Source organism: Palaemon carinicauda, chromosome 20, assembly GCF_036898095.1.
Source record: "Palaemon carinicauda isolate YSFRI2023 chromosome 20, ASM3689809v2, whole genome shotgun sequence".
NCBI lineage: Eukaryota > Metazoa > Arthropoda > Malacostraca > Decapoda > Palaemonidae > Palaemon > Palaemon carinicauda.
Genome location: NC_090744.1, coordinates 31,935,698 through 31,960,699, shown reverse-complemented (window position 1 = coordinate 31,960,699; position 25,002 = coordinate 31,935,698). Strand labels below are relative to the sequence as shown.

General features: G+C 33.7%; 1 protein-coding gene across 6 annotated transcripts in view; it reads left to right on the top strand.

The window, feature by feature from the left end:
* The window catches only part of Ack-like (activated Cdc42 kinase-like), a 36,547-nt gene extending 13,035 nt beyond the window's left edge, over positions 1-23,512 (top strand). Inside the window, exons 6-21 of one of the 6 annotated variants that reach the window (XM_068395023.1) lie at positions 56-204; positions 444-584; positions 1,422-1,581; positions 1,960-2,076; positions 2,517-2,635; positions 3,102-3,235; positions 3,780-3,916; positions 5,032-5,151; positions 6,208-6,402; positions 6,627-6,872; positions 7,533-7,726; positions 8,898-8,973; positions 10,105-10,128; positions 15,351-16,162; positions 22,543-22,894; positions 23,111-23,512. In XM_068395023.1, the coding sequence (XP_068251124.1) occupies positions 56-204; positions 444-584; positions 1,422-1,581; positions 1,960-2,076; positions 2,517-2,635; positions 3,102-3,235; positions 3,780-3,916; positions 5,032-5,151; positions 6,208-6,402; positions 6,627-6,872; positions 7,533-7,726; positions 8,898-8,973; positions 10,105-10,128; positions 15,351-16,162; positions 22,543-22,894; positions 23,111-23,329 (3,195 nt within the window). In that variant the 3' untranslated portion in view covers positions 23,330-23,512. Of the gene's footprint in view, positions 1-55; positions 205-443; positions 585-1,421; positions 1,582-1,959; positions 2,077-2,516; positions 2,636-3,101; positions 3,236-3,779; positions 3,956-5,031; positions 5,152-6,207; positions 6,403-6,626; positions 6,873-7,532; positions 7,727-8,897; positions 8,974-10,104; positions 10,129-15,350; positions 16,163-17,717; positions 17,792-22,542; positions 22,895-23,110 lie in introns of those variants that run through there. The other 5 variants (XM_068395024.1, XM_068395021.1, XM_068395026.1 and 2 more) reach the window with 5 other exon arrangements.
* Positions 23,513-25,002: the final 1,490 nt, after the last annotated feature.

The window sequence follows — 25,002 nt, the reverse complement described above, 5'->3', positions numbered from 1 at the left end:
TATCATTGTTATTACTACTATCCATTTTCATACTGTTCTTGTTTCTCACGAACAGGTGACGGAACTTGCTCCTTTACGTTCGTTGCTCGAGTGCATAAAGGAACCGTCCTTGAGAGTGAGTTTTCCCGTCACCTCCCTCTGTCACTTCTCCATACAAATCTGCGATGGCATGTCGTATCTGGAAAGCAAGCGTCTCATACACAGGTATGTTTTTTAAACTAATATAACTTAAGGATTTGCTATACATGAATTACAGTGTCAAATTGTGGTATGGATCATGCAAGCTCAGAGTTCAATGTAGGTACTGGTATATGATATGTTAAAAATTAAAGTAAATTCTCTTGTCAATATTTTATTCAAATATGTCTAGACCATATACATAAAAATAAAGGTTGTATATTCTTTTCTAAATTTCCTTATTTGTTTCTCTTCTCTTTTTACAGAGATCTTGCAGCTAGAAACATCCTGGTTTTCTCAAAAAATAAAATCAAGATATCTGACTTTGGCCTCTCTAGAGCTTTAGGTGTTGGAAAAGATTATTATCAAACAAATTTTAATGTCAATCTCAAGCTTCCAATTGCTTGGTAAGTGCATAAATAGCCATCTTTGATACTTGCATATCTTTCTTTTTGCAAACATGTTTAGTTTAAACCTGTATGTTACAACACAAATACAAACATTTTGAGTTTCAAATCCATAGATTGGTCAGATATTTGTTGTCCATTCTGTGATTTATTTTTCTAGTCATTAAAACTATTTTTGTAAGTCCCATGGATCTGTGATACTCTTAGTATATTCTTGAAAGTTTACGTTATAGGTACTTGGTCCAACCGGAATGTTATACGAAGTCTGTATGCTTTTATGATTCAAGATTTTATTTTTGAAGTTTCCTCTGTGCCAGTTTGTGTTTGAATAATCCAAAGACACTACAGTTTGGTCTTGCTTGACTGGAAAAGTTAGTCTTATGAGCATACTGTATAAAGTATACTGTTCTGAGATAAAGGGATACTCTTATTGGAAAAGTAGATGGATAAAGTTGGAGAGTAAACCTATGAAACAAACAATAATTGTAGTAGTTTTTAATTGAGAGGGGAAAGTTGAAACAAGATAAAATAGAAGAAGTGGGTTAACTTATTGTGGAGAAACAAAGGGAATAGATAAATAGAAAAAAGCAGGAAGCTGAAGGAATGATGCAAAGAACACTGTAAATATAACTCTAACAGGAAATATTGCTTGGGGGTGGAAATTACTGTTTAAAAGGAAGAGGTGAGTTTTTGAGGGAGAGAGATGTGGGATGTAAAAGATTGAAATGTAGTGCAAGTACAGCCTGTACCATCTTTGGCATTATATTGTTGCATGTGTTTTATTGTAAGGTGTTATGTAACTTTGTATATCTCATAATTGCACTATGTTATACACAGGTGTGCTCCGGAGTGCATAAACTACCTGAGGTTTACCTCCGCATCGGATGTTTGGGCATTTGGCGTAACTCTGTGGGAAATGTTTAGCTATGGTTTTCAGCCGTGGGCAGCATTAACCGGTCAACAGATACTTGAAGCCATTGATGAGCCTAACTTTCAAGTAAGTCTTACAGTTGGATGTACAGTACTGTACAGTAATCTTCATACTTTTAATGAGAATTCATTGAATGCAACATTTTCCAAGATAATGTATAAGTATAAAACTAAGAACATTAAAACATTTTATGACCATTCATTTCCTGTTATAGTTTGCTCATTATTTTTATGAGTCAATGTTAAGATTTCCGGGTAAAACTTTATCAGACATAGCTGATCCAAAGGTTTTATCAATCACTATGATTTTAACAACAATATATTACTGCATACTTTTCCTTTTATCAGATTAGTATTATTGAGGGCTTTAGTTATCACTTGTGGAATTTCCGATGGCGCTATAAATGCTTTTCATAACATTTATATTTTCCTTTATTAATTTTAGAGGCTAGAACAACCCGAGGCTTGTCCAAAAGAATATTACTCAATCATGGTGAAGTGCTGGCAACATGATCCTTTAAAAAGACCCAAGTTTGCTGGTCTTATGGAAGTTCTTCCAGAAGTAAGTACTGTACTTTACAAGATTTGTTTGGATGGTTATTGTTATCAGTGCAACACTTTGGAAAAGGAAGGGGAACATTGTTAATAAGTGCAGACCTGTAGTCATTTTCAAATGATTGATACTGCATTGTCTAATGATAATCAACCTCTGGTAATTACTACTTGTTTGTACTCTATTATTCATGTTCCTCATAGCCTAATCTTTTTTTGTATTTGAGCTTTTGTATTACACAGCCTACATAGATTAAAAAATTTGGTCTGAGCATGTTTGCTATAGATTGCAGCAATTTTCTGGTCTTTCACATCCATTACACTATATTCAAAGAAAACGTAGTATACTAAGCACATGTCAAAATGTTTGTTCAGCAGTCTTGATTTGAAGTATTGAAAAAAAATTTCGTGTTAGGTGGTATTAACGTTTTGATTGTTTTTCTATTTAAGTGTAAACCAGAACAGGTGCAAATTGTTCGGGACTCTGATGATCCTCCTGCTACTCCAGGGGGTAAAAGGGACAAACTACAGTATTCTGTTGGTGATGTTATTACAGTGCTTGACAAACGGTGAGTGAGATTTCAGTTATGGTTTTCACTGAAAAGTGCAGATATAAGTTTCATTGTTAATTGGCGATTGCTGTCACTGATACTCATATTTCTTCCCTTATTTTGTTGTCGAAAATGGTAAATATTTTTATGCAATTAATGCTGGTGATAGATATGTCTAACGATATTTTAGAATTTAGCATTGTGGTTACCTGCACACACACACACACACACTCTCTCTCTCTCTCTCTCTCTCTCTCTCTCTCTCTCTCTCTCTCTCTCTCTCTCTCTCTCTCTCTCTCTCATAAATTTGTCAAGTTTTAATGACTAATAACAAAATTTTTTCTCCTTACAGATCTCTCTCTCTCTCTCTCTCTCTCTCTCTCTCTCTCTCTCTCTCTCTCTCTCTCTCTCTCTCTCTCTCTCTCTCTCTCTCATAAATTTGTCAAGTTTTAATGACTAATAACAAAATTTTTTCTCCTTACAGACCAGTAACAGACAATCCTGCATTGTGGAAAGGTGTGTTGAATAATGGAAAAACTGGTCTTTTTAATCCTGCAAACACAGTCACTTACTTAGGCACCAACATTCCATCCAACAAATCAACATTTCAAAGAGGAGGTTTGTATGAAATAATGCATTCTACTTAACCCTTTTACCCCCAAAGGACGTACTGGTACGTTTCACAAAAGCCATCCCTTTACCCCCATGGACGTACCGGTACGTCCTTGCAAAAAAATGCTATAAAATTTTTTTTTTCATATTTTTGATAATTTTTTGAGAAAATTCAGGCATTTTCCAAGAGAATGAGACCAACCTGGCCTCTCTATGACAAAAATTAAGGCTGTTAGAGCAATTAAAAAAAAATATACTGCAAAATGTGCTGGGAAAAAAATAACCCCCTGGGGGTTAAGGGTTGGAAATTTCCAAATAGCCTGGGGGTAAAAGGGTTAATATTGTTATTAAGATCTTCTTAAATTTGATGAGTTTTATCAGTTGGATATTCAAACGGTAATTTAATTGTGATGAATGCCCGAGTTATGTTAGACTAAGCTATATCTCTTTGGATTGAATATGTAATACCGATATCCCGATCTGGAGCTGCCCTCTAAATTTAATATGTTAAGCATCAACGTTAAAGTAGCGGTTAATTTTTTCCCGACAGATGGAAAAAATCCTTACTCGTCACGACGGAGACTGAGACCAGAAATGATATCCGGGCCTCAGGGAGACTTTAAGCACACAGGACATGTTGGACTGGATGGAGCATACTTTGGAGATGTCTCCTTCCTCGGAGATAAGGTCCAAGATGGCAGATTTGTACAAAAAAGTCTTGATAAGGTCAAAGTGTGTTTTTTTTTTAGTATTAGGATTTAATGTGTCAGTCACAGACTAGGATTTTGGTGCTGGGTATGATATAGCTAGATGTTTATTTTGGTTTTACTAATTTTGCAGTAAATTGATTTTTCCTTATTTTGTAAGAGATGATGAGATCCTGTTTTATTGCATGAAATAGTTTCATTTATATAACATGCTTGGCATATTAGCCAGAGTCATTTTCATGTATGTGCCACTGTTTTAAGGATGCTCGTAGTTTTCCTAGCCTCTCTAGTTACTTTATTCTACCCTACTAGTTATTCAATTTTTCATTTTGAATCGAATAATCTCTGAACTTTTGATTTTTTGTAATAATGGTCTTTTGCATTGATAATTATATGTAAATTTTGTGCCTACTTCATATTTTTCATGCAGCAGTTTTTGCCCTTCATTTAAGAAGGAATCCTTTAACCCACCTTGTTTGAAAATGTAATTCAGTGGTCCATTTAAAGTATTTTACGATGGTACGTTAACTAACATCCCTTCAAGCATGTATTTCCTTAATTTGGAATTTTGGTGTTCCATTATTTTAAAATCAGTTGCAAGTAATTTATATAGTACTGTATTTTAAATTTTTTGTCCTTATGCATCATATCAACACATGAGTATTACTATGTAAATACATTAAATCTCCAGTAATTTTAGAATTTTGAGTGTTGCCTCTTGATTCCTTTCTCATTAGACAAACTTTAAATTTCTGTGAATGTTACCTTGCTCTTCCAACCCTTATTGGTTTGTAAATATATTTTCAGTTTCATGTTTATAGAATTGAGATCTATTGTAATTTTCTTTTCTTAGTGATTAGATTAATGATTTTGTTAAGTACAGTATTTAGTATCTGTGATACAGTAAATTTTTATTGATTAGTGATATACAGTATTCATAGTAGTTGTAGAGTAGTCGTCTTTTTTTGGGTACAACTAGTCATCAGTATCTGTGATAAATGAAGTCTTTATTGATTAGTGATATATAGTATTCATAGTAGTAAGGTAGTTGTCTTTTTTTAGTACAACTTCTGATAACATAAATTCATCCCACAGTACAATCAACTACCAAAGCAGATAGTGACACCGTACAAACCCTCTGATGACCATGATCAGTCTACGTCATTGACGAGAGCCAGCTCAGATGTGTCAGATAGAGCGCCTTTACTTAAGAAGGTAAATTTTGTGTTTGATGTCAATAATTGAACATTAGGCCAATTTAGAATGTTACTATTACTGTATTTGGTTGTTGGATATTTATGTTGTAGAAAATTCAATACTTCTCCGTTCATCATCTCCTATTTTGCGCTTCATAGTCTTCAGCCATGTAGGCCTGGGTCTTCCAAATCTTCTAGTGCCTTGTGGAGCCCAGCTGAACGTTTTGTGAACTAATCTCTCTTGGGGAGTGCGAAGAGCATGCCCAAACTTTCTCCATCTACCCCTCATCATGATCTCATCCACATATGGCACTCTAGTAATCGCTCTTATAGTTTCATTTCTAATCCTGTCCTGTCATTTAACTCTCAATATCCTTCTGAGGGCTTTTTTCTAAAATCTACTAAATCTATTGGAGATTGTTTCATTGTCATACCATGAATTGTGTCCATACAGTAACACCGATCTCACTAAAGTGATATAGTCTTAATTTTTATATTAATTTCAGGCAATTTTATATCCAAATGTTACTTAACCTAGTCATTGTCTGATTTACCTTTTTCAATCTTTGACTAAACTCTAATTCTAAAGATCATAGTTCCTAAATACTTAAATGATTCCACCTCAATAATTCTTTCTCCTTCCAGTGATATTTCATCTTCCATTGTAATTAATTTGCAATATGAAATTTGAAAATTATTAGAAGTACTATACTTTTTGTTGTTTGTCAATAAATGCCCTTTCTGTTAGATATCTGTAGCAGACAGCATATAGAATTATGTAGCAATGTATGGGAAAGTTAGAAAATTTCATTACATTTTAGGTAAATTTGTTAGTTATGTAATGTACTGTATTGCACTTTTCCAAAGAGAAAAACATGCTGAAAATTAAAACTAAGGTTATTCCACCACTATAAATTCTGTTCAAAAGAAGACAACTTTATTGATGATAAATTCCATTTGTAATACAGTACTTGTAAAGATGTATCATAGTGGTTGTTGTTTTCCATCTTTAAAAGGTCTTTAGTACATTTCTTGAGTCAGCATAAATATTTAGTATCTTGATTTATCGTTATAGGTGGGAGATAAAGGCAAATCTGGGCCTGCAGCAGATCACAATTGGTCAGATACTGCCAGCGAGGACCACCCCGACAGTCCAACACATTCACGTCAGGCAGATCACGAATATCACGAGATATCTGATGAGGATGAACCCTTACCAAAGATTGAGGTAGGGAGAAATCTAAACATGATCAACAATTTAAAAAAAATTGTAAGATATATAATTTATTTTTTATTTTTCTTTCTATTGAAATAGTGGTGTTTGAAAATTTTCAATCATAAATGTAGTGGAACAATATGAACCATAAATCTAATATAGCATTTACATTTATACAATTTACTACATATTTTTTTATTTTACCTGCTATTTTAGTTTTCTGTATACAGTATATCACTTACTGTTGCTAATATTCAGCAAATTAATTTTATATTCAGGCTTTCAAGGGTAGCTCTTTTGATCTGGGTCCAAGCTTAATGGATGAAGTCTTCAAGGCCCTAGGCAAATCTACATCATCTGGACCATCGTCGTTAGATGCTCCGGCTTCATTACCTCCTTTGAGCCCAAACCAACAATCTCAAGCATTGTTGGAAGATAATGAAAATCACAATGTTAAAAATGAAATAAAAGAAATGGCATCAAAGTTTTCCAACAAAGATACCTCTAAAAAGAAACAGGCTGTGGTTAGTATCTATTTAGAACTTCCTAATTAGAGTGGTTCATTGTTGTGAGAAGTGTGTTTGGTAGTGGTTGAAAGGCAAAGCCAGAAGTCTCACATCTGAATTTGACAGGTATATGTACAGAAGAATTGTCATTGACTTTTATCTTTCTTCGTGGCTGAGTGGTATGGTCACCGGCATACAAATATCCTGGACGAGGGTTCAAATCCCCGCCGGTCCGATATTATGGTCTTTGGGCGGTTCCGCCTGGGGCTCTGATCCCGACGTCGTTAAGAGAATCCAGACTTTAATGTATTAATATATATGGCTTATTTGAAATATGAAAGAAACACGTTTAAATGTGCAAAAATTTATCATATATACACTTGCTGTACCTTACCTTATGTTTTGTGTTGTTCATTTAAGTATTTTCAGTTGAAGATCTGATTCCATATAAATTAATTGAGATTTTAGCAAGAAGGCTAACAATATTTTGTAAATCTGTGTAGAGAAATTGTCCAACAAAGCATAGAATACTGTAGTATAAAGCTTGAATTATATAGCTGCAGATATGCTACAACATTTTTGTTTTCTTACCTATTTCTGTTGGCTTAGATACCTATGACTTATATGATTCTGTAGAACATTCCTAGGAACCATAATTCCAAATCTTTTTATTTATAGGTAAAGCCTATATCTGCTACTGACCAGAAAACCCTCGACTCTGCGATTGCAATGGCAAATGAGTTAGCCTCTAAAAGTATGTTAGAATTGGACAGCAACATAGAAAGCTCTGCAGATTCAGATGGTGCACAAGACTCGCCTCCTGTAACACCTTCTTCACCTAGTAAACAAGGAGGGTCACGTTTCTCTTTCAAGTGAGTACAATAATTAGTTTTGAATTAGAGTGGGAAGAGTTGGCAACAAATAACTAAATGGAAGAAGGGAGAGTTAGTCGTTGGAAAAGTTTTAGGCAGAAAGCAATGCAATTGGCCATCTTTTCGAATAAATATTTTGTTTTTTTTTTAATACTTTGACTGAAATCAATTCACTTTTGTCATCAGTATCCCATCATTCATATATACCCACATTCATGGTATTTAAATGTTCTCAGATGCTGTAGTTTTTCTTACAAACTAAAGATCAGCAGCAGCAGAATGCATGTGTCACCTGTGGCCTATTACCGTGTCTGCCTTTATGGGATCATCAGTTAGCATCATTACTCCTAACTTTTAAATTCCCCTGATTTCATTCTTTGCTGCCTTTTCTTATGCATATTTAAGAAAATTATAGGAGAATGACAAATATAAAAGTAGAAGTGAAGATAAAGATGGACCCAACACGTGGTGCATGGAGTTATATACTTACATGTCTTATCCATATTGTGTTCACTTTTATATAGAATAGGCAAAATGTGCATTCTGTAATAGAATACCATAATCTTGGCCGGGTACTAATGGAGTTGTCTTTTCCCAGCTTCATTGATTTTGCCTCTTTTTCCTTCTCCCCCCCCCCCCCCCTTGAGGTACATCTGAAGACCCTATATGTGAACAAACTACATGATTCACGAATTTCAAGGAGAAAACAATTTTTTTTTTTTGTGGAAAAATCATTTCTTTTGGATTATAAATTTCCAAGTCTTTATTCAATAATCAGCTAGAATTTTTTAAGACTTGTTACTTTTTAGTATTCTGAAGAAGTCTTTAATTTTTTTTTATTTAAGATGTAATTCATTTTTATCAATATACTTTTTTTTCAGAGCCAATATGTTGATCTTTAAAATATTGTAAATCTCATGATTTATAAATTTAGCAAATAAAACTTGGCTGAAATGATTTCTTAAAAACAGTTATATTTACCAAAAGTATGGTTTTTTTAATCATTCAAAGTTATACAGTTCTCTTTTTAATATTAAAAAGTTTATGAATTTTTGTACTGCATACATTAATGGGGAAGCAGCTTTAGATTGTTTGTCAAAGTTTGATTACTACCATGTCAATATTTCAAGCAGGAGACAATTATTTCAATGGTTGTTTTTGTTTTGCATAGATTTCCATCTAAAGGGAGCCCTAAGCCAGAGAGACGACACTTCAGTGTTGAAGCAGCGTCCATTCCTGACATCCAAGTAAGTTATTAGTGTGGGGGTTTTGTGGTGCAAAGTAAGCTATTATTTGCTTTTAATGATAACAGCTCTTTAGTTTCTTTTTAGATATAAGTGTGCCTGCGCAGCCATTGATTACATTTGAAGGTAGTTAGTAGCGAGGGATAAGGTTCTCTTGTCAGATTTCTCAATTGCTTTCATAATTTTGTGATATAGAAAAATTAGCCTAAGAAATATATAGAGATGAGTATTATGATTTTGAATTGTGAAGGATTTCACCATGTTTTTTTATTGAATTAGCCTCAACAGTCTTGAATAATACTGTTAGGAGTACCTGAATGGTTCTCTATAAGATTTTTTAATACCTGTAGATTATTCAGAAACTGTATTGCCTCTATGGTATTCTATGGTAATAAACTTTTAAAATGATGTACTGTATTAAAGTTTGTTTATTTGAGAGACGATTTGTTGCTGATATATAATGCATTTTGCCGTATAAGGATAACAGCTTAGGATTATTTTTTTAATTTTGAGAAGGGAATATTTGAAGATGCTTTTAAAACATGATTGTTGTAGTTGTTTCCGTAATAAAATTTTATAGAAAAAAATTACTTAAGTCCTAGTCTAATTGTAATAAGTAGATATGTGTTAAAGAAATACTTCATGAGGTACACAGCACAGTACTGTATTACTTACATTTATGTAAACATATCTGTTTATTTGGTTGTAAGGGATTTGTCAAAGGTCATATGTAAGCTTAAATGGTAGCAGATGAAATTTATTTTAGAACTGAAAATTTTGTAAATCATATTAGCTTTGTAAATAGTAGTAAGTTGTTTTTGTTTGTTTTTAAAATTGTAATGTGTGAAATGTTTTACCCTAAACTGTTATGTCATTTTGGTTTAAAGAAAGAGGTTTCTTATTCTATATCTTCTAGAAACTGATTTCTATGAATTTGCATAAACCATGATATGTAGTTTGCCAATATTTCTAAGCATTTTGATGTTAAGAGAGAATTGTGTGGTTTTATATACAGCATTTACCTGTAATGCAGTATTCAAGAAGACCATTTGGTAGTTCAGTTCTATTTTACTAACCCTACTAACAGAGAACTACATTTTATCATGATTTTTTCCCTTTTTCTTTTCTTTGCAGTTGATCGATGAAGACATAGAAAATGTTTGATATGTTGGGTGGTTTAGGCTTATACACCTTCCCTTGGAATCTTTTTCGTTGCTTGTATTTTTGACAATCTTTAGTTATTCTTCCTGCATGTATCATGTTCAGCTAGAATTTATTTTGTTTGTACGCTGATAATCTGTATGCACTTTAACACTTGTTTACATATTTGTACCATACATTTACTATTGAAGTTTTAAGATTTTGGTATCTGGCTTTAATTTTCATATCGTCCGTCGTTTCTTATATGCTTTCCTGGCCAAAAAATAAGCATTGTAATATAAGATTTAATGCTAATCGTGTATGAAGGGTTACTTGAAAATCCAGATGGAAGGTAAGATGTGGGCTGTGCTCAAAGACTGGTGCATTTAGTTTCTGGCTTAGGTTTTAACAGTGACAATCAGTAAGGAAAGTATAAGGTGTAAAATTAGATCTGATGTTTGTACGAGAGCTGCTTTGCAATATAAGTATGGTAAACATTTTTGAAGGAGAGAGAGAGAACAGTATTATAGAAGGCTAGTGTTTCCTTGTTCCAAATCCTTGAGCCAAGCCATCTTTCAATACTTTTAAGTTGTGCTTGAAATAACTGATAATAGCTCCAATGCTTTTTTACTTTCTTAAAGCTAAAAGAGGTCAGTATCCATCTCATGCTTGGTTCTTCTATATTATACATCTCTTACTTAGCCCTAAACTTAGTCCTCTGCTAATTTACAACCATTTTATTCCCATCATTAACACCCTAGAAATGTTTCTTGGAAACCAGACCTCTTCAAAGTATTACTCGGTTTAGTTGAGACAAAGTGTTTTGCATAGATTTGGTTTTTAGGATAGTTTCCATACAATTACAGTGCAGATTTATCAGGGCGCTACTGTAGTTCGAAAACTTGCGTAGTGATGTGTAGGACCTCAAAATTTAATAATTTCCAAGATCATAAATTTTTTCAACCAGGCGTTCCATATAAAGCCTTTTTATTACAGTATATGAAATAAGAATAAACAAAATAGAATTCATGATTTTTTACTATTTTTAGAATACAAAGCTCTTCCAATTGTAACCCATTATATTAAAACAAGATAGCTTTTGTGCTGCAGTGATTAGGCAATAAAGAACTTTTATATTTGTAACTAAGAAGGAATTTTGACGAAGGAAAAATCTATTTCTGGGTTCAACCTGTGTCGCTCCGGGAAATGCTCCTTATAGCACCATTTCTAAGGAATAAATACTGCTAAATATACCAGAGAAAAAAGTTGCGTGGAATGCCAGGAATATACCCAGCTCGCTCACCCTTATAGGGTGTCGGTATAGTAACTGGGGCGTGTTAAAACCACTACCAGAGGTCCCTCACCAATTAGTCTTCTTCCTCAACATCCCCCGTTACTACGAGGTGCCGTTCTACATCAGACTACTGCCCGCTACTACGGCTACTGAGATGGTGTGGGCATGTGTTAAGGGTGGATGGTAGGGAGAGAGTGAGGAGAGCCTGAGAGGAACCTGTTAGGAAGAGAACATCAAGAGGGAGGCAGAGAATTAAATGGCAAGATAGGTGAAGGATAAGGAGAGAAGAGGTTTGGTGGAAGAGGATGCCTTTAATAGAAGGCATTGGGCAACCAACCCATTAATGTAGGAATAACGGTGGGAAAGAAGATCCTAGAAAAAAAGTATGTAGCTAAAACTTTTCGAAAAGAGAGGCTTGTAATTCTGCCAATTGTTGTCAGATACAGTTACTACTGTATTTTTGCTGCCTGTCTGAAGAAGATTCAAATAAGTTTGATCTTGCCATAGAGAGAGAGACATAATGCCTGGACATTCCAAAAAGGAAAACTAAGCACTAGCTAACTTCAACTCAAGATTATTAATGTAAATATTTTATAGAATCGATTTAGAATTAACCATAGCTGTAGAATTTTATAACTCAACCTTTGATTGTCCTGCTGAAAAATATGAAGTCACTGCTAGGCCTTTGTATTGTACTGTTTTTAATATATAACAGTTATCTTTGTAAAAAATTCTGGCTGTAGTCAAAGATTTTGATGTATAGGGGTCCTTCTTTATGAAATTTTCTTTATCCAAACTACCTGAACTTCAGGTTTTGATGCCGAGTTATGCAGCACTACTACACTTTTGAAGGGATATGTAATGCTCTGTCAGTGCCAGTGTAAATACTATAGTTAATATTAATCAAATGGCAACATATTAAGATTAGAGTTAAAACCTTATAAATGCATTATTTCTGCCACCCTTATGGGTCTTGGAGAAGCACATTTTTATTTGAATATGGTGTGACTTCATGTTAGTCGTAGAAAATAATGATGATAATAATATTAATTGATAGTAATAATAACAACAATAATGATATTAATGTAGTAATAATATATAATGATAATAAATAATAATAATAGTACTAATAATAATAACAGTAACATTAGTAATAAACATCATTAATTATATATTTTGTTGAACTTACAGTATTGTTAGATAGCCCCAATATATTTATAGGTCAATATTTTTTTTTTCTATAAGTAACCGTCGCTGATTATCCATATTGTATACGTAAGGGACATTTCCTTTTAATATTATCAATTGATAGTTACAGTACCCTAAAATTATTTAAACGATAAGTATTAATTACACGCTCTCATTTTTAGTGTACTGATTAATATACTATGGTAGTTTGTTCCTGAATGGTATAATCCTAAATTCATTGTCATTCGTAGTAAGATGCATTAAGTGCCTCTGTAGACTTAATCTGTCCGTCCGTTAGTTTTGTCATTAAAATTTTTTATATACCTTAGAGCTAGTAGTTAAATTACTTAAATGTTTCATAGGAAAGTAAATTGTCCATGAACTCAGTTTCCGGTCCATTTAGCTAATCCATGATAACATATTTGATTTATAAAACTGGGATTTTTTACCTAGACTCTGTTGATTAGCATAATTTTGTTAAAGTTTTCTTAACTTTGAAAATAATTGAATGTACTCCTTTTCATCTAAACAGTTAGGCAATAAGGAATAATATTGATATTAGAGTATCCTAAAAGTGATCACAACACAGGAAATAATTTTAACATTCTTTTAGGATGTCTCACTTGATATATGCTTACTTAAAAGTCCCTTAAGTTAGTGGGAATTATCAGCATACCTCAGCTACTGTGGGCAGTACAACACAATAATTTTCCTCGTACGGCACTGTACCATTTTATCCTTTGTTAGGCTTGACTGGTAGTGTCTTGGACAGTGGCACAATGTTTTAAAAATTGAGAAGGCTTTCCATGCAGTTCAGAAATATCCTAAATGTATTTAATATATTTTTCTAATTTCCCCTCTCACTTAGTGATTAATCATACTAATTTGTTTTTGCTTTTATGAACACTTAGTGTATTCTATTTATGTGTAAAAGTACTGTAATTTAATCTTTATAATTTGGTGCTATTGATAGTTATCAGTTATAGTTGATATTTATATATATATTTCATTACTAATTTATCACTGAATAATTTTTTTCTTTTATTGGTGTATTGCATTTTATATGTTTTTTTCACTCAAAATTTATGGTAAAAGATTCATGCTACTGGAATTGTCACAATAAAAGGCTCTGAAACTATATTAACCCTTTTCCGACTGTACGCTCAAGATATTTAGTTAGTCATCTTTTCAGTAGCATAAAGTTCATGCTTTTATTTTATAACATTAAAGATATACCAGTCTATTGAAAATTTTAAGGAAACTGCAATTATGATTGTAGGATCTTTGAAGTTTTATGGGTTAATTTTCACAATAGTAGTAGAGATTTGTAGATGATTATAGTAAATGTATGGTACAATATATGAAAGCAACTACTTTCTCACAGCATGATTGTCTATGTATCTTATTGAATTTGACAGTAAATACTGTACAGTTTAGAGAATGGTAAGAATTAATGCTATTTACTGTGTATGCTTTTCAAAAGCTGGGACATGTTCTAATTGTAATGGATACACCATTTTATTTTACCAGCAAATATTTTGTATTATGCATTTATTTCTTATTTTTGAAGCATATGTCTTACACTGTATTTGCAGCCTTATCATTTCTGCATATGGAAAAGAAAGGAAAAAAGTACAATGTTACCTGAAACTCACCCAGTGACATACCATTTGTGGATACTGTTTAACTACAGTACAGTATTTTACAAATAATCTTAGCTGAAATTAATCATTATATCGAACTGAATTTATTGTCAATTGACATTTATAGGAAGTTTGATTTTACATAATATTATCAAGTACTGTATTATATATAATATTGTAGTTATGTTCAAATGCATAAAATTTTATATAGTTTGTGACTAGTATGATATGGAATTTCCAGTTATTTTAGAGGTCCATTAAGAAAATGTGGAAGATTAATGCTGTATCTAGATCTAAGATTAGGAAATTGAAAGTGACATAAAATTGAAAACTATAACATACTGTATTTTGAAGGAAATATATTTCAGTTTTTGAAGCTGAAATCTTAGTAATACTTCCTGAAATTGCACTGTATAGCACAGGACACATATCACAGGATAAAGCATTGCTACCTTGCTTGAAAAATTAAGTGTGAGGAATCTACTTTCGAATCTAAGCTTTATGGTAAAAGTTTGTACAGTATTTGCCTGTTAAGTGTTCACGACAGGTATCTCTTGTATTCTGTATTTGACATGCTACATCATAGTTATCATTGTTCATATTCCTGACACTGTATATGTATATGTATGATACATATGTTAGAAACTATTGTATGACCAATTGTCCTCTTATAGTGTATACTATAGCTACACAATTTTTATTAAATTGCATGGATTTCAGTACCCATATATAAGATGAAACATAATCTGGCTACAGAAATAATTATAGTTATTGTAATGGCTGAAGTTTTTGTATGTAATTGTATTGATGAATGTCTTTGTAATCTTTACTGTCTAATAGAATGCCTTAGTGAATTTTTATAGTACATTTTATATAGTGGTTGATACCATTCCATTTTATACAGAATCCAATTCCTTTTCCTCTGATGCATGTTTTGCATGTTCTCTTGTAGTTCACCTGACTTAGTGGCTTATTTTATTAGAATAGTAGATTTATGACTACATTAGTTTTATTCTTTTGCCTATAACAAGTGATTTTGATGCTGTGTTGTAAAGTCTGTTTTTCTTTATTTTGTTTTATGTTAGCATATTTGTTTTTTATTTGCCCCAACACAGTCAAGCATATCAGAGGAGGCCAAAGAAGTTTACAACTCCTTAGTGGACCGTCCAGGACTATGTGAACCTTTACCCTACCGCAGTGAACCTGACCCGCCAGTGTGTGAATCTGAGCCTGCTGAGCACAACCCCTTACGCATGTTGCGTGCTGGTGTCACTGTTAGGCCCAAGATTAGGGGAAATAAGCATAATTTTAGTAGTGGATTTAGCACTATAGAAAGAAGTCACGGTACCAAATCAGGAGTAAGAGATGGACTAACAACTGCGCAGAGCAATAACTTTGATATTGGGACTCACCAGACTCTACCCAAAGGTTTTAAGCATAATAAAGTGCCCCCGCCTGTGAAGCCCAAACCAATGCCATTAGTTATACCCAATTCTTCTTACAATGCTACTGGTGACCCTGTTGCAGAGAACAATACGTCTCCTGAAAGTACAAGTACAGATGGCAGCAACCATGATGCAGGAAATCCACTCCCTCTGCCCCCAAGAGATCGCACAAAGCAAGCAGGCTCTTTAACAAAACCAAGGCATCAGCGGAAACATCCTTTAATAATCCCAGGAGGAGTTGCCAATTCACTGCTACGTGGAGGTGGACATACCCCTGTCCTGGGAGGTAGTTCTGAGAAAAATGAAGCCCCCAGCGGTCGTCTCGTAATTCAACATACTCACAATCCTCTTTTAGAATCACACAGTAATGACACCCCTGCTAGTATATCAAGTCCAGTTAATGGTGATGGCTTCAGTAATGAAGATGGTGGTACTACACCTGGCCTAAGACTGCCCCCAGCAAAACCTCCAAGACTTTTCACGTAAGTGTTTATTGATGTTCTTACTTCTTGTGTCTTTCATTAGTTAGGAATAATTGTAGCGATGATTTTATGAATGATAGTACTGTAATACATTAAATTAAATCTGCTCAAGCTACATGAGGGAGTGCAAGAAGAACTATATATGTAGTAATGAAGAGCTAGAAAATTTAGGTTAATATACCAATAGCATCCAAGGTTCACATTGACTATCACTTGCAGCAAGAAAATCTCTCATGATTAGGACACCTATAGCCAGGCAAAATGTTTTATGCATTAGGGATTTTCTGTAATTTTCAGTAAGTTTTGCCACTTTGTTGGAAGTACCGACCTACTTTTGAGGTATCACATCTCTGTATCCCTCTCAGGTTATTCAGCTAATTCAAGGTATTAGTGTAAGTAACAGTGTAGCCTGCTGTGCCTCTGTGCCATTAGAATAATGTTCAACAACCAGTACAGTTTGAATGGAATTTCAAGTGATTACTAGTGAAGCCGAAGAACTAATGAATGTCCCCAGTATAGATTCATTGAGCTCAGTTTTGTACTTCAGAAATGACTAAGTACACTATGTGGTGTCTCAACTGCTCAGCAGCTTCATGTTTTATATCATAGATCGCTCTTGAAGATTAGTAACTTGTGAAGGGTTTTGGCATTTTATAGGGTATATCTGATAATGGGTATCTGTCACCGTAGAGATATTATATTGAAATATTTTAATATCAATTTAACTTTAATCCCACAGTAACACTTATTTAAAATTCTGTTACAGTAATAAACTAAAACACTTCTGGTCTATGCCTGTAACATGGTCACAAGACTTCCTAAGTCTGCTGTTCTATGCATCTACTCTTTATACCATATCTTCTACATATTCTTTATTTTTATGCACATTGCTATAATGATACAGAGTGCAATTATCTTCTGAGTCCTACAAACCATGTTGTCACACAAAACTCTCTCTTAATGTAGTCATTGGCCAGCTCTGTTGTTTGAAAACAGCTAGATTCTCAATTCATATATATTGAATAACAGCACTGAATTTTTATGTTATGACTTTAGGTGAAAGAAACCTCTTTTGGTGCCATCATCTATCTAATATTAAAAAAATTTATTTAGGCATAACATCTAAGTTTTAATACTTTTAAATTTAGGAGTCGTGTCGATCTCTGCCAAATTTACATAGTAATTACTACTTTGATTTGTAATTTATATTAGAAAGAATTGAATTAACTGGTTACAGTCTTCTAAATATTTTTCACAAGAATTCCTTCCACACGTATCAAACTTAATACACTATAATTAAGTGTGCTATTAATGACTATATTAGGACATACATAAGATCAATTATCACATTTCATAAAATTTTCTTTGTGACGAGTATTAGCTTATTAGTTTTTATTGGTTACAAAGATTGACATATATCATCCCTTTCAATTCTTGATGAATTATGCACTATACAAATTTTATGGTATCATTGTTGTGATGGGTTGTTATTTTGCCATTCATTAATGCTAAAGGAATACCTTCCTGACACCTATTTCTCTTTTTATATTTCAAGGATGAAGGAAGTAACTTCAGATTGACTTGGTTAATTCTGCTCAGAGGTCATCTGTTGCTGTAAATTTGCAAGAGGTATCTTTTTGTAAAAAAAAAAAAATGTCCTCTTTGCTCATTATTCCTCCCCCTATATAATTTTTTTATGCATGCTCCTTTATCTGTGACCCACGCAGCAACTTTAATTATTTCTGTGAATCTCACCTGAGGTACACATTGTTTTCTTCTCAAAGCTACGGTAACTACATATCGATATTTACCCTGAGATCTAAAATTTTCCATTTTCAATCACTATTAGCAATGCTCCTCTAGGGGAGTATTATGTTATGGTGGTGTATGGCAATTTGAGCACTTGGGCAAGCCAAACAACAACGGCCATTTTTAGTCTCATCGTTGGTTTAAGTTTTAAAGGTCTGCCTTACTTTGTAAGACAAATCCAGCTTGTACTTTTTTGTCTTAAGGTTGTTTTTAGCTTCAAACTGATATGGGATGTCTTCAGGCTTTACAATGTGTTCATGTGTAAATTTTGGAAGGGATTTATTGGTACACGGTAAAGAGCTGTACTGTATTACCTTAGTTTCATGTGTCGAGGGCAGCATTATGATTTAGACAGTCATTGTACTGAGAGTGTTAGCTTACCAGTCCATCTTATGAAGCGTTATGTTCAGCTTAAGGCTGACCAAGTTTGCATAAAGATTCCAAACATAAAAAAAAGTGTTTTAATTCAGAGGAAAATCTAGGTAAGACTAGGCTAAGGAATTACAGTGGGGATGATGATAATACTGAGTTCTCTGGTATTATCCTGCAATCTGAGAATGTTAGTGCCCCTTTTTGGGCAGAAACAGTGATTTTGAGATAGAAGACCAGACTGGATCGTAATATCCTTCAGTTTGGTGAGGTAGCGCTCATAAGCCACCTCTTAATGTTTCTTTTTTATAAAGAATGCAAATTTCTGATCTCCAAAGTAATTTGCTATTTTGTGCAAGTTAGCAAGAAAAGTTTTTTTTAGCACTTAGAGAATTGGTAATGTTATTCCATGAGTAAATGCATTTATGGTAGCTCAAGTCCATCTGATTACTGCCAAATTCCCTTTTCAGTACTCCCATATTATCTATTTTTCTTAACGTCTTTTTGGCAAAATGTCTAAATAGGGTTGCAATTTGGCTTTTGTAAAGGCCGTGGAGCATGGGGTGCCCTTCTTACAATCTCCAATGCCGCTCAGAAATCTCTTGATTGTGGTTAGTGAGTTCGTATGATTGGCTTTGATTTTAGTGCTGCCTTTGGCTGTGTTAATCATGAAGTCCTTGTTTTCAAACTCAAACAGTTGGGAGTGGGTGGGTCTTTTTTTAGCATCATTATTGAATTTTTAAATAATAGATTGCAAAGAGTTGTTGATGGGCACCATAGTGAGTATAGGAATGTGATATCTGGTGTTTCTCAGGGTAGTGTTCTTGGCCCATTACTTTTCATACTATATACACATGACATGTGGTTTGGCCTAGAAAACAAGCTTGTTGCATATGCAGATGATGCTACTCTCCTTGCATCAATTTGATATCCTGAATGTAGATCTGTGGTTGCTAAATCCTATAATAGAGATCTAGCTAAAATCAGTGCATGGTGCAAATTATGGAGCATAAAGATGAATCCTATCAAAACTTGATGTATGATCGTACATTGATTGAGGACAGTGGCTCCTCAACATTGTGATCTCGGCATTAATACTTTTTCTTCAACTCTGAATGATTTGAAATTTGTGGTGTGATCCTCGACAGAAAATTTTCTTTTGAGAAGCACATTAGGTCTGCCTCTTCTTCAATTGCACAAAAAAATTGGCTTATTGAAAAATTCTTGTAACATTTTCTGTGATCAATCTATTCTAAAGACGTGTTTTAATGCTTTCATTCTACGTTGTTTCGAGTATTTTTCACCTGTCTAGTCTTCAGCTGCCGATTCTCATCTTGATTTGTTTTAAAGGTCTAAAGGCCACCCACGAATTACAGAGGCAAGGTACAGTGACATTGTCCTAGCAACCAGGGCATTGCCCTAGAGACTGACCATATATACATATCAGTACCCAAGCCCCGTCTTCATCCAAGCTAGGACTAGGGAGGACCAGGCAATGGCTGCTGATGACTTGGCTGGGAGACCTTTAGGCTCTCCCAAACCCCCCAACCTTAGCTCACAAAGATGGTTAGGTTGCAGCCACTAAAGGAACTAGCGAGTTTAAGCAGAACTCGAACCCTAGTCTGGCGATCACCAGTCAGGGTTGTTGCCAAATAAGGCACCACAGGAACTTATTATCTATTAAATTTCTTATTCCTGATCTAGATGTTAATCTCTGGCTCCGTCGTTCAATTAGTTCGTTATGCGTATTCCATAAAATTTTGTTTAATTCTGACCATCCTTTACATTCAGATCTTATCAAGCAATGCCACCCTATTCGTAATACTAGGTATGCAGTTAATTTAATAGTCATGCCTTCTCCATCATGAGGCTCAATACTACACAGTATTCTAGAAGTTTTATTCCAGCTTTGACAAAGTTGTGGAATGATTTTCCTAATCGAGTAGTTGAATCAGTAGAACTTCACTTAAAAAATTCAAACTTTCAGCAAATGTGTTCATGTTGAACAGGCTGACATGTCTATTTTTACAGTTTATATATGAAAGATATGTTTTATTGTTGTTACTGTTCTTACATACATACACCAAGGCACTTCCCCCAATATTTAGGGGTAGCCGACATCAAACAAATGAAAAAAAGGGGACCTTTTCTCTCTGCGCTCCTCCCAGTCTGACGAAGGAGATAACCGAATTTAGCTGGTACTGCTAGGGTGCCACAGCCCACCCTCCCCCGTTATCCACCACAGATGAAGCTTCATAATGCTGAATCCCCCACTTGGGACCGGAACTGCATCACAATCGCTCGCCATTCATTCCTATTTCTAGCACGCTCTCTTGCCTCTCTCACATCTATCCTCCTATCACCCAGAGCTTTTTTCACTCCAGCCATCCACCCAAACCTTGGCCTTCTTCTTGTACTTCTCCCATCAACTCTTGCATTCATCACGTACTGTTCTTACATTAATTTATTTTAATTGCTCATTACTTCTCATACAGTATTTCCTTTCCTCATTGGGCTATTTACAGTAATCACTGTTGGAGCCTTTTGGGTTATAGCATCCTGCTTTTCCAACTAGGTTTGTAGCTTTGCTAGTTAAGTTATTATTAATAATAATAATAATAATAATAGTTCCGGTAGGCCCTGCTGCTTCCTCTGGTGCCTTAGATGACCGCGGAGATAGCAGCAGTAGGGGATTCAGCATTATGAAGATTCATCTGTGGTGGATAACGGGGGAGGGTGGGCTGTGGCACCCTAGCAGTACCAGCTGAACTCGGTTTAGTCCCTTGTCAGGCTGGGAGGAACGTAGAGAGTAGAGGTCCCCTTTTTGTTTTGTTTCATTTGTTGATGTCGGCTACCCCCCAAATTTGGGGGAAGTGCCTTGGTATATGTATGTATGTATGTAACAATAACAAATGGAACTAGTGACAAAAATTTTAATAAATTCTTTTAAAAGTTTTGGCTAAAGCTAAAAGAAAAAAAAAAGCATCACGATTTGGATAAGTAGTGGAATGTTCATTGATTTATAAAACAAATTGGTTGCCTAACCTAACTCTCCCCAGAACAAGATAATTTTCTTTATTTTTTGTGATTCATAGAAACAAATGGAATTTATATAAAGTTTATTATCTCTCTACTCCCTTGGTTCATATCATGTCTCCCACCACTGACTAGTGATGTTAGGAGGTTGGTGAACATGGTTTGACGTAGAGACCAAAAATGGCCGTCATATTTTTCTTGTCCAAAACAGTAATTACAATAATACACCAACATATAAACACAATACTCAGATCATAAGGTAAACGTCAAAATTTAGCTAGCTTCAAGGAAGCAATGTGAACCCCAGGTGAGAATAGAAATATTTGACTTATTAAAATTCTGTTCAAACCCTTCAGGCCAGCCCATAGGGTTGTGAATTTTGGCTTTGTAGTTTGGTTATAATTTTTTGTTATGCAGTTTTTTTTTTTTATTTATAATTAGTTGTACAAAATATCGCTATATCAAATTCACAGAAAATCAATTGATAGTTTTGTGAAATTGAGTTTTGAATTAAATTCAAAATGATAAGTTGGAAAAAATATGCTCACTAATCAGATAAGTTTTCCTAAATGTTTTAGCAATTTTACTTGTTCGTCTCTATTTTCTTTTTAGACGTTGCCTTCAGTGTCAAATGGTTACCACACCGTATAATATTTGATTTTGAACTTTCCAAAGACAATTTGAATAATGGAATCACCAAACTATCTGGTTGTAATTGAACTACAGTATATTTCTATTTGATGTAATTGCTACCAGTTATTTATTGTTGAACTTTTGAAAACATTTTATTACTTCATTGAAAGGATATTCCTTACCTATTGAGATAATTATTTAGGTTTATATTTCTGGTACGATGATTAATTTACTAGGGTGCCTCAATCAAACCTAGAATGTTGAGGTTCAACACCAAACTATAATCTTACATGTGAAAAAGTGATGGTTATCACTGTGTAAACAAGAATGTCTTGCTGTAAATTGATAAGCATGTGATGGCATTTGAATGATAGGTTGTAATGATAAAACTCATTTCAAACTAATTTCTTCCAAAGAACTCTTTTAAAAGGTTGTTTAAAAACTCTATAAATGGTTGTTTAAAAAGTTGGCTTTTTAGTATTGTATAAATTTTGTTTTTAGTATGGTTCTTAATCTTTATAACATCATTACAGAAGTCCAACTGCCATGGACGATAGCTTTGAAAGTCAGGTTGCCAGTGAAATGGATGCTTTAGATGACATACAGGAAGAGGATCAAGGAGTCTCCCCAGTTGGAAGGATGCCCCCACCATTTCCCAATCCTGACACATATAACAGTAATGCAGAACCGCATGTAACAACTAATGGCTTTGGTGAGGGTCCAGGTAGTGGAAGTGGTTCTTTGTACCAATCAGGTGATCATGTATCCTGTGAAGACCTCTTAGATTTTGCAATGGACAGGCCCAATTCAAGAAGAACTCAGGGGCCTGCCCGTGGCACTCAGTCAGATGAAGTTCATATAATGCAGAAGGTTTTAAAAAATGAGGTATGTTTTTTAAATCTTTTCTGACACATTATTCCTTAGTCATTGATTTAGATAAGATAAATAAATATATGCTTTACACAAATATAAATATATAAAGGGTAAATTTCTTGAATTAGATTCCTTGATGGATTGAAATAGTTTGTCTTTTGATAATCCCTTCAGAAAAGCAATTTCGACGTAGATATTTAAACTTAGATACATTGTTTTTATTTCAAGCATGTTTCACCTGAGGAGTGCGTTGTTGCACTTAATGAATGTGAGTGGGATGTACATCGAGCCTTGAAGTTAGTGCGTTTGCAGTTGCAGCTACCATCTAACCGTGTACCTATAGAAGCTGCAAGGCATACTTTAGCCTCATTCTCTTGGGATATCAGCAAAGCAGCTTCATATCTTGTGGCCACACGAGGCATCAGTGAAGATACAGCTCAAGTCTGACCTCTACTAATTAAAATTACATACAGTTCCTTCCAATTTATTCTGAGTATCGATTAAAGTCATGTATAGGAGAAATTTAGAATCTTAAAATTATATTACCTCACTTCAGAATATTTGAAATATTAGAAGAATTGAAATAGTCTCAGTACAATTCTGGATACACATACTAACACATTATTTTATCATCCTCATTAGTTTCTCCGAGCAGTATCTTACAAAAATTTACAAGTAGATCATATATATTCAGGTTTTTACTCTAAACAGCATTTCATTTCACTTTTACAAAATATTTAGCATAAAGCAGGTCATTAGTTAATTGAATAGGTTCATTAATTTTTCATATTTCATTTAAAATTCTTTGTTTCACCTGTCATGGATGATTGGCGATATTTTCACAAGAATTTAGAATTTCTTCATTATGACGTAGCACAATAAAGACATTTATGATGCAGAGTTGCAGCATGGTGTTAAGTGCCGTAACTTTAAAATTCTAATTTAGCTTCAGCTACTATAAAAACATTTTATTAGTTGACGAGTTAGCAAGTGTTTAAATAAAAAGCAGTTCTGTTGTGTTTTTTCTATGTATAAACTAAATTTTTGTTTGTACCACAAGTTTTCTGAAACACTGTATATTCTTCAACAGCAATGTGATGACCTTGTATATATTAAAGTTTATCTGATTTTTTTTTTGTATAAAAAAGTTCTTTTATAGACTGGTAATGTAAATAAAGATTATATAAATACAAAATTATAGGGTTCTGTACACTAGCCTATTTGTGCACCTTTTTATTTCATTTCCATGCACAGTCCATGGTCACTTTCTGGAATTTTTTGTACCTTCCTACATTATCAACTGCATGAAAAATAAATCCAAATGTATAAACACCTGAGTTATTCCTTTAGAGCAGATTAAGTTATAGGCAAAGTCTACAGAGTTTATGCCTCATGATTTTGTATATTTCTTGTATCAATAATGATATTGTAATATATGTTAACTTCCTATACAAAAATTATATTTATTTGATTAATTTTAAGCATACAAAATGTATTAATGAAGAATTTCAAACGAGATTATTTAAGAGCTTTAAAACTATAGCTTAATTTTAAGTGCACACTAGGACTTCCTATGTATGCAAACAAAAACTAAACAAGTGGTATGTAACTTGCATGGGGTAAGTATAATACTGTAATATGTATAGAAAAGTTAACTTTCTCATAATGCAGTCATCTGTCATCCACATATTTTCATACTTTTGTATTTTTATATCAATGTCCTGGATATACTACATACTCGTGTAACATACCTTCTCTTGGTATTCATTTAAGAACTTTTAATTTCAAACAGTCTAGTCCTGTAGTAATGAAGTAATGATTAATGCTTGCTCGTAAAGTTTAAACCACCTCATTTACTTAACCTTTCACATCATTGCATTCATTTATAAGGTAGTTGCTGGATTATTATTTCATTGTGAACAGAAGCAGTGTTATAAAAGTGCAATTTTCATATGCTTGTGTAGCTAAATATAAAAAAAAAAGCTATTTAGCCTTCTTTCTGTAACCCATTAGTCAACGTGATCTTAATTATGAATCTATATGCATACTGTTAAGATTATTATTCTGAAAATCAAATCAAATGTTATTTTACTAAGGAAATTTTTTATTTCCTGATGGTT